Genomic DNA, 16,751 nt, shown 5'->3' on the forward strand with positions numbered 1-16,751 from the left:
ACACCCATTCCTTCAGGATTGGCTGGCCATGATCGGCGCGGCGCCGCACCAGCTCAACCCGAACGTGTACAGGATCATCCTATCCCTGCACATCTTGTGGCACAAAGTGCACAAGTGTGTGCCGGACAAGGATATCCTGTTTTGTTCTTATGCGCTGAGGTCGAAGCAGACTGAGCTCGGCTTCTACAACCTGCAGGCCTATTCGGGGCCGCTGTTCACTGGGAATCCTTCTTCCCAGAAGACTTGGAAGAGGAGATACTTCTTCGTCTCCGGGGATTGGGAATTCGCCGATCCGATCAGACCCACCCCGGCTCGGGTTCCCAGAGCCTTTAGGATCCCAGGTGGGCATTGGAGAGCTGGGGCCGATCCGAGGGCAATTTGTATATGTTTTTTTGTAACAATTGTATATATATTTTGTTTTTTTTTGCCTAACTCCTTTTGGGTTCGTCTTTGCAGTCAGCTGGGGCAAATATAAACTCCGAGGCGAGCTGAAGGATCAGATCGCCGTGATCAGAGACTCGCCGACCGAATACCTATCCACCAAATTCTTGCTCGGGCAGACCCAGATCAGGTCGAGCGGAATATCCTGGTTTGTGCCCAGGTGGAACCCAAGAGCGGAGAGAGGTATGAGTTCGGCGGATCTGGAGGCTCGGCTCAGGAGGAAAGCGGAAAGGAGCGCCCAAAAGAAAGCTGCGGGTCGGGTGCCCGTCGAGCCGATCCCGGTACCAGCGCCAACCGCCGCCGCAGCCCGACCTGGGCCCTCCGTGACGAGACCGGTTCGGAAGGGGGAAAAAAGGAAGGGCCCAGCGACCGAGCCTCGTCCTGAGAAGAGAACTCGGGCCGAACCCGGTGGTGGGGATGCCGAAGCCTCGGGCTCGGTGCCCCTGAAAACGGTGGAGGTCGAAACCTGCATCGAGCCGTTCGTCTCGGGTCTCAAGCGCGTGATGACGGCGAAAGCGCGGGAGGGGCTCTGGGCCGGTCAGGATGAGCCGAGCTTCAGCTACCAAGCTCTGACCACATCCCGGCAAGCCATGTTGGTAAGTCTTTTTCACTTCGGATTTCGTCTATTCGCTCGGTTCGGATTAGTAATGACCCTTCTCCTTTGTTCTTGCAGCTCGCAATGAGGCAGTTTGAAGCCGCCCATGCCGCCGTGGAGGCCGAGGCGACAATGGGAAGGCTCCGGGAACGGAGCCAGGAGCTTAAGGAGAAGCTGGCTGAGGCCGAGCGGGTGGTGAAGGCCGAGCGCGATCGTTCGGCGGGTCTGCGGTCCAAACTGGCCGAGAAAGAGGTGGAGGTCGCTCGGCTCAGTAAGGAGCTCCTTGCATCCGAGCAGAAGGTTGCCGAGCTGGGCCAGTTCGCTGACGACCTTCAGCGGGACGTCGAGGCTGCCGAGCGGAGGGCTGTCGAGTCTCGGCGTCAGGCCGGATTGCCGAGCGTGCAGGCACTTGCCAATGCCCAGTTCGAGGGGTACAAGGAGCTGCTGGAGGAGATCCGGTCGAAGAGGCCGGACTGGGATGTCTCGTTCCTCGGCGAGTCCGATGGTGAGGAGGATACCCAAGGGAGTCAGCAGGATGAGCTTCCTCCTCCCGATCGCCAAGTCCCCACCGAAGCCGAGCCGACTCCGGAGGATCCTCCGCTGCCTGACTGCGAGCCGACCCCGATCCCCCCAGTCCCTGAATCCGATCCCAATGCTGAGATGCAGATCGGCGGGGTTGAGGTGGTGCAGCTCGGCGAGGAGACGCCGGAGGAGTCCACCGAGCCGATCCAGGAAGGGCCTGCCGAGCGATCGGCATGATGGCTGTTTTTGTTTAATTTTCATGTTGTTTTGTTTTTACTTTTTCTCCCCGAGCCGAGGTGTGGCTCGGGTTTGATTTGATTTTTGAACAATATGTTGTTTGGATCTTATGTTTGTTAATTTATCAGTAATTTCTTTTTATGATACAAGTTGCTGTCAGTTCAGCTCGGAAATTAAGCTAAAGACGTAACTAACAACACATGGATAAGAAAATGATAAAAGTGAAAAACATAATAAAAACCAAGTCATTTTGAGATCGGCCCGACATGCCGATCGCAATGAGAATGAATGGTAATGATAAATTAGAACTTGTCTTAGGATCAGCTTGATAAGCATAACCAAGATAAGTAAAAATTTAAAAATTAGAACTTGTCTTAGGATCACCTCGGACGGGCTCGGCATACCTATAAAAATTAGAACTTGTCTTAGGATCACCTCGGACGGGCTCGGCATACCCATTGAGATATTTAGGAATGCAGTTCGGCTCGGAATGCACGATGAAAGTTTCGATTGGAGTGTATATTTTTCTTTTAGAAATATCCTGTTGAACGTTAGGACTGTAGGAAGTCACTTCGGCTCAGACATGGATTTTTATAGACTTGATAAGTCTGTACCATGCCGAGCATTGGGCCGAAAGTGGCGCGCTAGCTCGGCACGGGATTTTATAGACCTGATGAGTCTGTAATATGCCGAGCATCGGGCCGAAAATGGCGCGCCCGCTCGACACATGAGTTTATAGACCTGATGAGTCTGTAATATGCCGAGCATCGGGCCGAAAATGGCGCGCCCGCTCGACACATGAGTTTATAGACCTGATGAGTCTGTAATATGCCGAGCATCGGGCCGAAAATGGCGCGCCCGCTCGACACATGAGTTTATAGACCTGATGAGTCTGTAATGTACCGAGCGTCGGGCCGAAAATGGCACTTCGGCTCGGCACATGGGTTTGTTATTTTTTCGGAGGGAACACTTAGATCTTTCCTCTTTGTTGAAAGTGTATAGGAGTAGAGTCCCCAGTGTTCGCTTCGAAAAATAAGAAGAAATGAGTCAAAATGTGTTCATCTCTTCATTGTTTGGAATGGGTGTTAGGTCGGACAGTCCCCGATCCTAACTACATTTTACTGGTAATAAGTCTTCAAGTGTTCAGCGTTCCAGCTATGCTTGAGAGGCTTCCCAGCCAGAGTGGCTAAGTTGTAAGTGCCAGGCTTGACTATGCCTGTGATTCTGTATGGTCCGGTCCAGTTCGGATCGAACGAACTCTCCTTGATGGCAAGGGGATTCTTCTTCATGACGAGACTGCCCAATTTGAAGCTTCTGGGTCTGACCCTCTGATTGTAGTATTTGGCTACCTTCTGCTGGTAAGCGGCTCGGCAGAGATTTGCGTCGGTTCGCCTCTCCTCGATCATGTCCAGGCCGAGCCGAAGTCCGGTGTCATTGGTCTCGGGATTGTATGTGCCAGTCCGGAATGAAGGAGTCCCCATTTCGACCGGGACGACGGCGTCAGTTCCGAACGCCAATGCATAGGGTGTTTCCTTCGTCGAGTTGCGATAGGAAGTTCGATAAGACCAAAGCACCTCTGGCAAGAGTTCAGGCCAATTCCCCTTAGCATTATCAAGCTTAGTCTTGAGGGTCTTCTTGATGATCTTGTTGATGGCCTCGACCTGTCCGTTTGACTGCGGATGGTAAGGCGCGGTGAAGCGCAAGTTGATGTTCAGACGTGAACAAAAATTCCTGAACTTCTTGCAGTCGAACTGTTTGCCATTGTCCGCAATGATGGTGTGCGGCATGCCGAACCGGCAAATGATGTTCTTCCAGACGAAGGTCTCCATTCGTTCGGCTGTGGTTGTGGCTAGGGGCTCGGCCTCGGCCCATTTGGTGAAGTAGTCGACTGCTACTACGGCCATAGTGACTTGCCCTTTCGCCTTCGGCATAGGACCGATCAGATCGAGTCCCCATTGCGCGAACGGCCAAGGATTGGATATGGAGGTCAGAACCTGGGGAGGTTGATGGGGGACCGCGGCAAATTGCTGGCATCTGAGACAAGCGCGAGAGAGATGATCTGCGTCTTTGTTCAGCGTTGGCCAGAAGTAACCCTGTCTGATCGTCTTGTAGGCAAGGGCTCTTCCTCCAGAGTGGTTTCCGCATATCCCCTCGTGGATTTCTCTCAGCACATCCTGACCTTCTTGGGGAGTGACGCACCGCAAGTAGGGCAGGGAGAAACTCCTTTTGTAGAGCTGACCGTTGATCATGCTGAACCGAGCCGACCTCGTCTTGATGAGACGTGCCTTGTCCCTCTCTGGGGGAAGGATCCCGGAGACCAAGTAGTTGATGATCGGCGTCATCCAGTTCGGCTCGGCTTCGGTCTGCATGACGGTGACTTCGTTTTCGGCGGTGCTAGGTCTGTCCAGGATTTCAACTGGAACGTGCCTAGCGGATCCAGTGTCTGTGGCCGAAGCCAGGCGTGCCAAGGCGTCGGCTCGGCAGTTCTCTGCCCTTGGGATTTGGGATATCTTGTACTCATGGAAGTTCCCAAGCAGCAGACGAGTCTTCTCGAGATAGGCAGTCATGCTAGGTTCTCGAGTCTCATACTCTCCCAATATCTGATTGACGATGAGTTGGGAGTCGCTGAAGATGTTCAGTTTGGTTGCGCCGAGCTCCTTTGCCAGTCTGAGTCCGGCGATGAGAGCCTCATACTCTGCTTCATTGTTGGATGCTTGAAATCTGAAGCGAAGGGCATACTCCATCACAACTTGTTCTGGGGAGATCAGAACAAGCCCGGCTCCACTTCCCATGGTGTTGGAAGATCCGTCCACATAGAGGGTCCAGGTGAGGAGGTCAACCTGGCTGCGATCGCCGTTTGTGTTTGGATCAGACGCCGCTGGCATAGCGTCGGTGCGCGGTGGGTCCTCCGTCGAGGTGGTCGACTCACAGATGAAGTCCGACATGGCCTGACCTTTGATTGCCGTCCTGGGACGGTAGATGATGTCAAACTCGCCGAGCTCGACTGACCATTTGATGAGCCGACCCGAGGTCTCGGGTTTTGCCAGGATTTGTCTGAGCGGTTGATCCGTTAAGACGACGATTGAATGAGCCTGGAAGTAGGGTCTCAATTTTCGAGCCGAGCTGACCAGGGCGAGAGCCATCTTCTCGAATTTAGGATATCTCGTCTCGGCATCGGCAAGGGCTCGGCTCGTATAGAAGACGGGGTGTTGTACACCGCCGACTTCTCTTACTAGAACTGAGCTGAGAGCCGAGTCAGAAACAGAGAGGTAGAGAAAAAGTTCTTCACCTTCCTCTGGTTTGGATAAGATGGGAGGTTCCCCCATGTGCCTTTTCAGATCTTGAAAGGCCTGCTTGCATTGGGGGGTCCATTCTATGCTCTTCCCTGCTCCCCTTAAAGCTTTGAAGAAAGGGAAGCACCGGTCGGTAGATTTTGAGATGAACCGGTTCAGGGCGGCGACTCTTCCAGTCAGACTCTGGATTTCCTTGCGTGTCCTTGGGGACTTCATGTTGATCAAGGCTTGGATTTTCTCTGGGTTGGCCTCAATCCCCCGTTGGCTGACCAGGTAGCCAAGGAACTTTCCTGACCGAACCCCAAAGACACATTTGGCTGGGTTCAGCCGCATCTGATACTCCTTCAGGACTCCGAACATGTCTGAGAGGTCCCTGACGTGATCGTCCGCCTTGATACTTTTGACCAACATGTCATCCACGTAAACCTCTACGGATTTGCCGATGGAAGATCTGAACATGTGGTTGACCAGCCTTTGGTAGGTGGCTCCGGCGTTTTTGAGGCCGAAGGGCATGACCTTGTAGCAGTACATGCCGCGGTCCGTTATGAAGGATGTGCCTTCCTGGTCGGACTTGTGCATGAGGATCTGGTTATACCCAGAATAGGCGTCCATGAAGCTGAGGAGCTGATGTCCAGCTGTTGCATCAACGAGCTGATCTATCCGGGGCAAGGGAAAGCTGTCCTTGGGACAAGCCCGGTTCAGATCGGTGAAGTCCACGCACATTCTCCACTTCCCATTATTCTTTTTCACCATGACCACGTTGGCAAGCCAGTCGGGGTAGTTGACCTCCCGGATGAACCCGTTGTTTTGTAACTTGGTTACCTCTTCAGCCATGGCGGCGTATCGGACCGGATCGTATGACCTCCTCTTCTGACGGACCGGTTTGCATCCTGGGTCAGTGTTCAGCCTGTGGGTGATCACGTCGGACGATATGCCTGGCATGTCATCGTAAGACCAGGCGAACACTTCCGCGTTGGCACGGAGGAAGTTAATTATGGCGGAGCGCTGCTCGGGGCTGATCTGAGTCCCCACTCGGACGAGCCGATCCGGTGTCTCGGCCGAGATCGGCACTTCCTCCCAGGCCTCGGCGGGAAGGGGCCGAGATTCTGGGTTCGGCTCGGAAGTGAAATCGAATGTCTCCGCCCTCGGCCACCTGCCCGAATCAGCGATGGAGTCGAGTTCCTGCGAGTTCGGCAGCTGACCCTTCTGCTTGATCGAAGCGGCGTAGCATGACCGAGCCGAGCACTGGTCTCCCTGAATGATGATGCAGTCGTCGCCCACCGGACATTTGATGAGGAGGTTGGCGTAATGGACGATGCAGTCAAGGTCGACCAGAGCCGGTCTGCCCAGAATGATGTTGTAGGCTGACGGCCGCTTGACGACAATGAAGTACGTCATGCAGGTCTTCTTGATCGGTCCCTTCCCGAGCGAAAGGGGAAGGTAGATGTGTCCGAGGGGCTGAACCACTTCTCCCCCGAACCCGACCAAGGCAGGTGTGTCGGTCTCCAGCTTATCCTCGCCGATGCCCATCTGCGCGAACGCAGAGTGGTAGAGGATGTTGACTGAACTCCCTCCATCGACGAAGGTGCGCGCGATGGTTGTTCCGGCCACCTCAGCCACTATGACGACCGGATCATAGTGGGGGAAGATGATCTCATTTGCCTCGTTCGGCTCAAAGGTGACCGGTGCCCAGTCCTTCCGCTGTCTTTTGGAAGTGCTGGGCTGACTTGCCTGGATCGACAGGGACTCGTGAGCTTGAGCCGCTTGCCTGACATACTCTTTCTGGGATCGGTTAGAGCTTCCCACGAAGGTTGGCCCTCCGCCGATCGATCCGATTGCAGCATCCTGGACCTCGATGGTGTTGGTGGGCTTCTTCAGCGCGGCCTTGGGTACCCTAGGCCCGCCGGCCAGGAATTGGTTGATCTTACCCGCCCGGGCAAGAGTCTCAATTCCGTCGCGGAGGGCGTAGCAATCACCCGTGACGTGGCCGTGATTGGAGTGGTACTTGCAGAAGACGCCCTCCTTGATTTTGTCTGGGGGTGGTCCCTTGATCTCCCTTGCAACTGGGAGTTGGTCCTTGACCTTGGAGTAGATTGTCTCCAGACCGGCATTGAGGGGAGTGTACTCCGTGTACTGGACAAACTTGGGTCCCTTACCCAGAAGTTGGCGTGGCTCCTCGGTCCTGGTCTTCTTGGATTGGACCTGGGGTTTGGGACTTGCAACCTCTCCCTCCCTTCTCTTGGTCGAGGTCGGCCTGGGATTCAGGGCCTCCACCTGAGCATCCCATTCCTCAGCCCGCACCCACTTAGTGGCTTCGGCAGAAAGCTCATCGTAAGTGGAGGGAGGATTCCTCATTAGGTGGGAGCGGAGTCCCCCGGCATGCAGACCTTGCATGAGGGCATTCTTTGCCGACCTATCGTCGCAATCGTCACACTTCGTATACTCGATGTTGAAGCGGATCAGATAGGCCTTGAGGCTCTCCCCTTCCTGCTGCTTAACGAGCGACATATCGTTCAAGTTGTAGAGTCGTTCGGATACAACCCGATATCTCGCCAGGAAGGCCCTTCGGAGGTCGGAGAAGGAGTCGATGGAGTTCGGTCGGAGAGTTCGGAACCATCCCCGAGCCGAGCCCTTCAAGGTCGAAGGGAAGATTCTGCACTTCGTGGCTTCAGATGCCTGGCGGGCCTCCATGGCATATCTGAAGCTGTCAAGATGGTCGTAGGGATCCTTGGTCCCATCGTACTGATCCATCTTGGGGGGTTTGGTGTCGCGGGAGACCTCAGCATCCAGGATTCTGCTGGTGTACGGGAGGGGGAGTTCCTCTCCGTGGTCGGCCCTACCGGTGTACCCCCTGGTGACCTCGACGTGGCCGAGCCGATCGTGGACGCTCCGGATTTGGTCCTGGACCAGAGTCCGGACAAGATTTTCCACGTCGGGCGGGGTCGGCTCGGCCGCATTTTCCCCCGAGCATTCGGCCTGGTTACCGAGTCTCTCACTCACCGGCTGGCGAGTGATCCTCTCGCTCACCGGTCGTCGATCCGACATGATCATAGTCGATCCCAGTCGGTCGCTCACCGATCGTCTCCCTGAGTGAGCTCCTGATGGGGAAGGATCCTGGCTGGTAATGGGGCCGAGCCTATCCCCAATCGGGACCCTGGTTTCGGCCGAACCGGCTGGACTGTTGGCCCCCAACCTTGATTGGGCCGGGGGTCGTTGGTTTGTATTCGGGTCGGCACGGTCTCCGCTCGAATTCTTGGGGGCACGCTTCCCGAAAGCCGCCTGTTTTTGCTGAAGAAGACGGTGGGCGTTCAGGCACTCGGCCTGTTCGGCCGGGGGCATGTCCTCGAAGCCCGGGAAGACGTGATCCGAGTCCTGCCGATCGGTCTGGTCGTTCGGCTCGGCAGGAGTGCTTTGCCGAGAAGAAGATGGTGAAAGGACCTCCTGATCGGTTCGGGTCCGACGCGATCGGAAGCCCGATCCCCCACTGTTCTCGAGCTGAGCACGATGGCGCGCAAGTTCGCCGGCCAGCTCGGCCTGTTTTGCAAGCAGCTCATTATTCTGCTTCAGGAGTGCATTCTCTGCGGCTAGATGTCGCCGGCTCTCCTTAAGGAGTTTATGGGTAGCTCGGATTTTCGAGGGACCTTTGGACTTTGATGTCCTGGGGAGTTGTGCTCCCCTCGTTTTCTCAGGCGTCTCAGGCTGATGTTGTTCATCATTCTGAGATGTTCCTGAGGAAGAGCTGGTGTCCCGAAAGATGGTAGTCATGATGACTCGCGTGAAGGAAGAGCTTAGCGCTTGCGGTGATGAACACAACGGCTGAAGTCAATTCCCACAGACGGCGCCAATCTGTTGATGCAAATTCTCGTAAGGTAGATGCAACAATTTAGATAAGCTGATCTGGCTGATCAGGTGCTTTGCTGGATGATGAAGTGGATGCTGGTTGAGATCTTCCTGCAAGAGAAACAAGATCAAGGGAGATGGACCGGTGTGGTACCAGCCAAACACGCTCCGATGATGAAGTCAGTGATGGTGTTTGATGGTGGGTGAGGAAGAACAAAGGAAGAACTTGGGAGAATGGGAAGAACAAGGCAAATGTTCTGGATTATTCTCAGCAAGTTGGGCAAGCTCTTTGGTGAGTGGGAATTTTTGTATATGTGATTTTGGGTGGATGCCCCTCCCTGTTTTGCACATATGGGTTGATATATATAAGCAAAGGAAAACCTGATGAGTAAGTTACCTGCATTGTGAATGAATGGTTGCCAGAGACCCACGCACCTGGTCAGACCTAGTTGTACGTTCAGATGCTTGCTTTCTGAGCATTCAATGCTGCATTGAATGCTCCATTAAATGCAAGGTTGGAAGGTTCAGGCAAACTGCCCCAGTAGTCATGAATGCAGTCTGGATATTCTATCTGTTAGAAGAATGGTGTCAGATGCATTTAAGTGTGGCGGTCCGTCCCAGCGTGATCTTCCCGGGAATGGCGGCGGAGAGCCGAGCCGAGCCGATACATGCACATGTTCTTATGCGTAGACATAAAGTCCATGTGTGATCGAATCGGGCATGGGATTCCAGACCGAGCCGATCCAGTAGACTGGGGTCCTTCCGAGCCCTAACTGGTCGACGCCAGAACTCGAAGGAGACCATCTCCTGTGCCGAGCCGAACCGGGATGGTCGTGGGGAGATGGACACTCGATCCCCTGGAAGATCATAGGTTCGGCTCGGACCGAACAGGGTGGGCCCGGCGTGGAAACTCGATCTGAGCTGGCAGAGGAAATGATGACCAGTGATGATGTGGAGGTCAAAGTTTGACCAGTGAGAGTCAACTCCGAGATGGATGTTGACCAGCCACGTGTCGAGCCGTGACTGGCTGTTCGGATATATGTGGATTTTCCCACAAACATTTATTATTTTTTTTTTTTTGGGCAAACTGCTTCCATTAGAAAGAAAACAAGGGCCAGGCCCTACAGCCAAAGCTTGCTCACAACGAAAGGCAAGACAAGCAGCCAAAACCAAAAGGGCAGAAAAGTAAAGAAACACACCAAACAAGAAGCTAAAATTCAGACAGAAGTGGACTTAGATCCACAGTGACTCCATGGTCAGGTAAAATTCAAAACTAACAGAACTAAACTCTTAGCATGTTTATTGATCTTAATCAATTACTCTTCTCTTCCACATTGAAAACTAATCTCCTAGTTCATATCCATCTTCTATCTTATATCTTGTATTTTCAATCACATCATTAGAGCTCAGATTTTAGGAATTCTAACTGAGTAAAGTTGAATAAAAATATTCTTATGATATTAAAACCTTTGAGAGATTAATTTAGTTATCTTGCTGTGAGTTTGGACTTTGATCAAATTTTTAGTGTTCATGCATGTAGCTTTACTATGATATTGAAATAATTAAAATTAATTAGATGCTGATATGAATTTGATTAGTGTCTCTTTGTTGCTTGCATTATTTAGCTTTTGACTTCTTCAGGTTGTATCTTGACTTTACTTGTTGATTACTATACACAGAGAAAACAATAATAAATTCTTCTCCATAGAGATTTTATTTTATTTTTTTGATAAAAAGGTTTCTAATGTTAAGTCCTTTACGATATTAAGAAACTATGAAACTTGTAAGTCAGACTATAGCTACATAATATATTATATTGTGAATGCAGCAGTTGTAAGGTTATAAAGCAAGGCAATGGAGCTCTCCTTACCGACCTAGACACTATGAATAAGTTCACGTGCTCTTAGTAAAAACAATCTCTTAGCTTCCCTTAGTATGCCATTAACTATAGCTTTATCAAATGAAGAATTTATACTGAAGTCTCTTTTTTCCTTTAATATAAATTTTGAATAGCTGCTCTTTTGTTATTAAACATGGGTAAAGTGTAGAAACAAGGAATTTGTTGTCCAAGCAAACCTTAGTTGTCAGGTCATTGCTTTTGGTCGAGATAATTTTTTTTCAATATTGTTCTTTATGAGTTCTTATTCTATACATTATTTGAATTTAACTTATTTATGATTGTCTTTAGAAACACACAGAATCAAGCAAGATGTTGGGGTGAGATAAATCTTGGGGTATGTGGAGAAGTCATATATAGAAGGTTTGGTGGAAGAAGCTATTACATGAAGAATGGAAGTCACACTCAATAGTTTAAGTTTTAGTTTCACCAAGTGTACATTTGTTAAGTACATAAAATATTTTTGTTTATAACACTGCCAATATTCTATTTGAAACCATATTTTATATGTTATTTAAGACCTTATGGTTAACATACTTAGTTTTCCTTGCGATTGAAAAATAGTTTGTTGTATGGTATTGGTTCCTTGGGTGCTTTAATTATCAATCTATATTAGTGGTAATATAGTGCAAGGATGAAATTATTATTATTTTTAAATTAAAGAACTGAACTATTTAACAACGTTCAACATAGAGTTGTTAAAAGTATATTAAAATAACGTGTTTACATCCCAAATTAGCATTGGGTCAATGACATACAAATATTCCTTATCTTTGGAGGTCTCTTCCACGACGACATCTTCGAGCTCGTCGATCTCCTCGAGTAGTACTCAAGTTATACTCGAGTAACCATACATGAGATGTGTATTTCAGCTATCTTACTCGAGGTTCCCTCGAGTAGTACTCGAGTAACCATACATGAGATGTGTATTTCAGTTATCTTACTCGAGGTCCCCTCGAGTTGTACTCGAGTGGTACTCGAGTAACCATACAGCAAATGTGTATTTCAGCTATTTAGCTTACTCGAGTGGTACTCAAGTAACCATACAGGAGATGTGTATTTTAGCTATCTTACTCGAGCGGTACTCGAGTAACCATACAGAAGATGTGTATTTCAACTATCTTACTCGAGCGGTACTTGAGTAACCATACAGAAGATGTGTATTTTAGCTATCTTACTCGAGGTCCCCTCGAGTATGGGGTGGGGAGGGGGGTGCGGTCGTGCGGTGCCACCTCCCTCTTCTTTATTTTTATTTTTACTTTTACTTTTAATTTTTTTAATATTTTGAGGTGAATTGTCAATTTTGTCTTATGAGAATATGTCATGTGACTAACACATGGTCTTTTTTAACGAAAATCTTGACAAAGGTGACAAATTATCCTACATTGATACAAACCCTAAATAAGTGTCTTTCATCAACATAATCCTAAATATATATATTTTAAAATATGATTAATCCCAAAGTATGTGTCGTATTTTAAAAAAATTCTCTTTGATGTATGAGTTATTTGAAATAGGTCCAATTTTGGAGGGTCATTTAGATTATAACTATATAGGAATTTAGATTTGTATTTAAATCCAATTTTTAAGGCTAAGGTCCAAAAAATGGACTTTTAAAAATTTTTGACTCATATTATTTCTTAAAATTAAGATCATTAATTTTAAAAATTATTAAAAATAATATCCGTTAGGACATTTTTAATTTTACATTTTTTAATTAAAACATTCAAGATTATCTAATTTTTATGTTTTATAATTTAAAATAATAAAAGATAATATACGTTTAAATTATACAAATATAAAAAAAAAAAATGCATTAAGCCACAAAATTGAAAATAATCAAACAAGAAAAAAAGTATATATAAGTACATTTCAATTGTACCAATACATGAGTTGGTATATATATATATATATATATACAAAAATGCTTTAGAGCTACCTAGTTAGTAAGATAATACGGTGCTAACCATTCTTTTGGGCCTACTACACAATATAATCTCATGATCTAAAACATTCATATTTTAGGTCTCTATTCAAAGATCAACTATGCAGAAAATCAACCAAATTAGAAATCATTTAGCCATTTGATTATCATTAAAATCATTTCATATTTTATTGAAAAACTTGTGTTCGTCCATTTACATGAGCACAATTAGCTTACTAATAGTTGAATAAACGATTTCCAATTTTTTTGATTTTTTGCAAGGATGATATTTGAATGGGAACCTAAAAAATAAACGGTTCAAATCATGAGATTATATTGTGTAGTGGGCTCAAAAGGATAGTTAGTGTCGTATTAACTAACTGGTTAGCTCTAGAACACTCATATGTATATATATTCGATTAGGTGCGCACCAACGAACATGCACATTTGATTCGAACGCTCGATTTCCGCCGCAGATCGCTCAGCCATGTTGGTTCATTTCCCGAGTTTTGAAGGTAAATCTCCATCTTTTCACCTCATCCCCTCCTAGGGTATAAAATGGGCTTAGTGGACGCATTATGTTAGGGGCCCAAAATCCCATATTTAAACTAGAATATAAACACTAACAAACCATCGATCGATTATTACAATTGAAATGTACCCATAAAGAATTTTTTTCCTTGTTTGATTATTTTCTATTTTGTGGGCTAGTGCATTTTTATTAGATTTATATAATTTAAATCCTACAATTAATTTTAAAATAATATATATGATAATATTAAGATAATATTAAACTAGGATAATATTAAGATAATATTAAACTAGGATAATATTAAGATTAAAATATCATTAATTTTAGGATAATGTTAGACATTTTTGAAATTAAAAACATATGGACAATATTTTTGGACCTCAGTACAAAATTAAAAAAAAAATTAAAAAATTAGTCTAAGAGAGGAGAGAAAATTGGACTAGTCTGTGAATCAGTCTTGATGTATATTATAGGATAAGGGCCAAAGCCCAAAACAACAAAGTAACCTAACAAGGAGATCCTTGGGCTTGGCTCCAAAACTAGCTTTTTAGCCAGGAGGCTACAGAGTAGAAGGGGGAGGGAAAATCAAACATAACACAAACCAGATCCAAGTTGTGGGTGATGTTAGCTACGCCATACCAATATGCAACTACGAAAACAGAGTGGTTAGCCTGCAATGCAAAAGCAACGGTATGTCGGTAGCATTAACCATTTGAACAAGTAAAAATGAAAAACTTGGAGATGCAGGGGATCGAACCCTGTACCTCTCGCATGCAAAGCGAGCGCTCTACCATTTGAGCTACATCCCCGTTCGTTATTTTATCCATATTTTAGTTTATTTGTTTAATTATGTGGTAACGAAACAATGTATTTCTTTCTTTATTCTGCAAGTCACATTCTTTTTCCCATTCTTTCTTCCTTTTTATAGAGAAATTTGCTGTCCCTATTTTTTGTGGTTTTTTTTTTTTTTTTTTTTTTCTTTTGTGCAATGCAATCATAGGTTCTTAATCAGACATTCAGACTTAATCAGATTTACATGCCCTATAAAGTTGGCTTAGAGTGGCCCAACTGCTCACCAACCTTAAATAGGGCAGTGCCCTTTGGCCTTACAAACAGGAGGGCCCTTCAAGCCTCCTTCAACATTGTAAATTTGGCAGAAATGCAATACTATTCAAAAAGATGTTTGCATCTGTTTCCATTTTATAATTCCAAGTTGGAAAATTCTGCAGCCCTTCAAAGTCCAAAATCATCACCATAGAATACAAAAGCTGTACAAATTAGAATATTAAATCAACAGGATACATAAACAAAAATTCATACGAGAAAGAAAGGAAAAATGTACCCTTTAAGCCAAAAAACAAAAAACCCCGAACTTGTAAAAAAGCATAAATCTGATAATCTAACAATTCATTGCAAAAATTTGGAAAATAAAAAATTGGTTATTTCCTACATATTCAAAGAAAATGAAGGTTATGAATCAGAGACCAGAAGAGCATCCCAAATCATGTCCATGTCCAAGGAGGGCATTCTACTCAATTGAACAGCATCCACATCTGCAGATACCACATCCTGGCTTTTCTTGCTTTCAATTACCACCTCATGATGTTCAGATCCAACTTTGCCCTCCACCAATTCAAACTGCCACTCTTTCCTTGTTGGGTTTTGGCTGAAATTACCATTCATGATGAGATTTGAGTACTTTTGATCATGATCATCAGGTGAGTGCTTGTTTGGTGATGGTGGTGATGGTGATGGTGATGATGAGGGTGAGGACTCAATGGGTTTCTTATGGGCCTGTGGTGATGACATTGCTTGCAACTTTGCTTCAAGAAGAGCAGCTGTGGTGCTTCCATTCAAAGCATTGGCCTTGAGTTGATGCTTCAAATCTGGGAAATTCAAATGAGCATGTTCCCTTCTCAGCATGTAAGCTGCTGTGTCATATGCAATTGCAGCCTCCTCAGCTGTGTCAAAAGTCCCCAACCAAACCCTTGTTCGGTTTCTCGGTAATCTGATCTCAGCCACCCATTTTCCCCAATGCCTCTGCCTAACCCCTCTGTATAGCTTTCCTGGTGATGAAATTGATGATGACAAATTAGTATTGGGCTGCAGCTTCTGTTGTTGATTGATCTGCTGCTGCTGCTGCAATCTTGATCGTCCACTGTACTTCATTGGCTGCGTTTTCGTAGTGCTTAGCCAGTAATCATTGAACCCTTTTGAGGGATGGTTTGCTAGATTTTGAGTAACTTTGAGCCACTCAATGCCTGGTTGATATTGGATTTGGCCAAGTTGATGGGGTATAGGAAATGAAGGGCTTAAAGTGGAGAAAATTGGCTCACACTTTATGTTGTTCCCAAGTGAGTGTACAACTTGTGTGGATGATGATGTTGATGTTGATGATGATGATGACGATGGATCTAAGAGGGTTGGTTCCTGCAAAAACAGAGTTAAATTTGGAAACTTTGGTGGAGTGTTTGATGCCAAGGAAGGTGGAGAAGTAGGTGGTTCAGAAACTTGATCAGCATCAGCTCTTCTATTCAGCTCTGGAAATGTTTCCAAGAAATTTATCCCAGATGGGTTCACAGGACTATTCAATCCAGTACCTGATGAAAATAGTACTGCTCTGTCAGCTAATGATGATGATGATGATGATGACAGTGATTTTGATCCACTCCCAGTGCCCCAAATGGTTTCCATTCCTGGAAAATAAGATGGCAATTGCTTTTGCATGAAGGTTTCCATCTTGGGAAACTTATCCTCCATACTAATGACTTTGCGTGAAAATGGAACAAACAGAGAATAACACACAAATATTAATGCAGATGATGAAGGCACTGTGCTATATATACATATTTGCCCCTAAAGACTCTAAAGCTAGCTCACCTCATCATGTGACAAGTATTTGCAGCCTTATTAGAATATAAGGAGCAACCTACTTTATGTCGATAAAGCAAAGCTTATACTGTCCGAGTCAGATCTCTAGCTGCTTAATTGACAAAAAGAATAAGCTCACCATCACCACCATCACCACCATCACCACCATCACCACCTTCCATTAATTTCCTCCCACGCATTCGTGCTTGCCATTCTTGATGTCTCATTACTACCAATCACAACCTGACAGCTCAGGCTGCTAGAAATTGGGTCGAACAAACACAATTCTCTTATATCAGATAAGTGACTGCCCAAATAATTAATGAGGTTGGGGATAATAATATATAGTGCAACATGGAGCCGAAAGACGTGAGCCCCCAATACAGGGTTTGTATGGTTACCTGCCATGTAAGGTAGATGCTATGCAGTGAATCTTCTCTAGTGATGGTGACTGCATGAAATTTCCAACTTTTACTTTCATGGAATTGTATAATGCGATGATGGATTTCTTATGTCATTGATCATGTGATTTTCTCCAACACCCACATGCCATATTATTCCCACTTTTTACTTTCTAATTGAAGTTAATATAAAGATTA

At 46.5% G+C, this 16,751-nt stretch overlaps 1 protein-coding gene and 1 non-coding gene across 2 annotated transcripts; both read right to left on the reverse strand.

Annotated features, from left to right (window-relative positions):
- Positions 1 to 14,017: 14,017 nt before the first annotated feature.
- On the reverse strand, positions 14,018 to 14,090 carry TRNAA-UGC (transfer RNA alanine (anticodon UGC)). Its single transcript has one exon. It is a non-coding gene; the product is annotated as a tRNA-Ala (tRNA).
- A 584-nt stretch (positions 14,091 to 14,674) lies between these two features.
- On the reverse strand, positions 14,675 to 16,041 carry LOC147292410 (Integrase-type DNA-binding superfamily protein). The gene has a single exon (XM_086232719.1). The coding sequence runs from the start codon at positions 16,039 to 16,041 to the stop codon at positions 14,752 to 14,754; it is 1,290 nt and encodes a 429-aa protein (XP_086088845.1). The 3' UTR covers positions 14,675 to 14,751.
- Between the last annotated feature and the right edge of the window lie 710 nt (positions 16,042 to 16,751).

The sequence above is a fragment of the Dryas octopetala genome, chromosome 2 (genome assembly GCF_963921425.1).
Source record: "Dryas octopetala chromosome 2, drDryOcto1.1, whole genome shotgun sequence".
Classification (NCBI taxonomy): Eukaryota; Viridiplantae; Streptophyta; class Magnoliopsida; order Rosales; family Rosaceae; genus Dryas; species Dryas octopetala.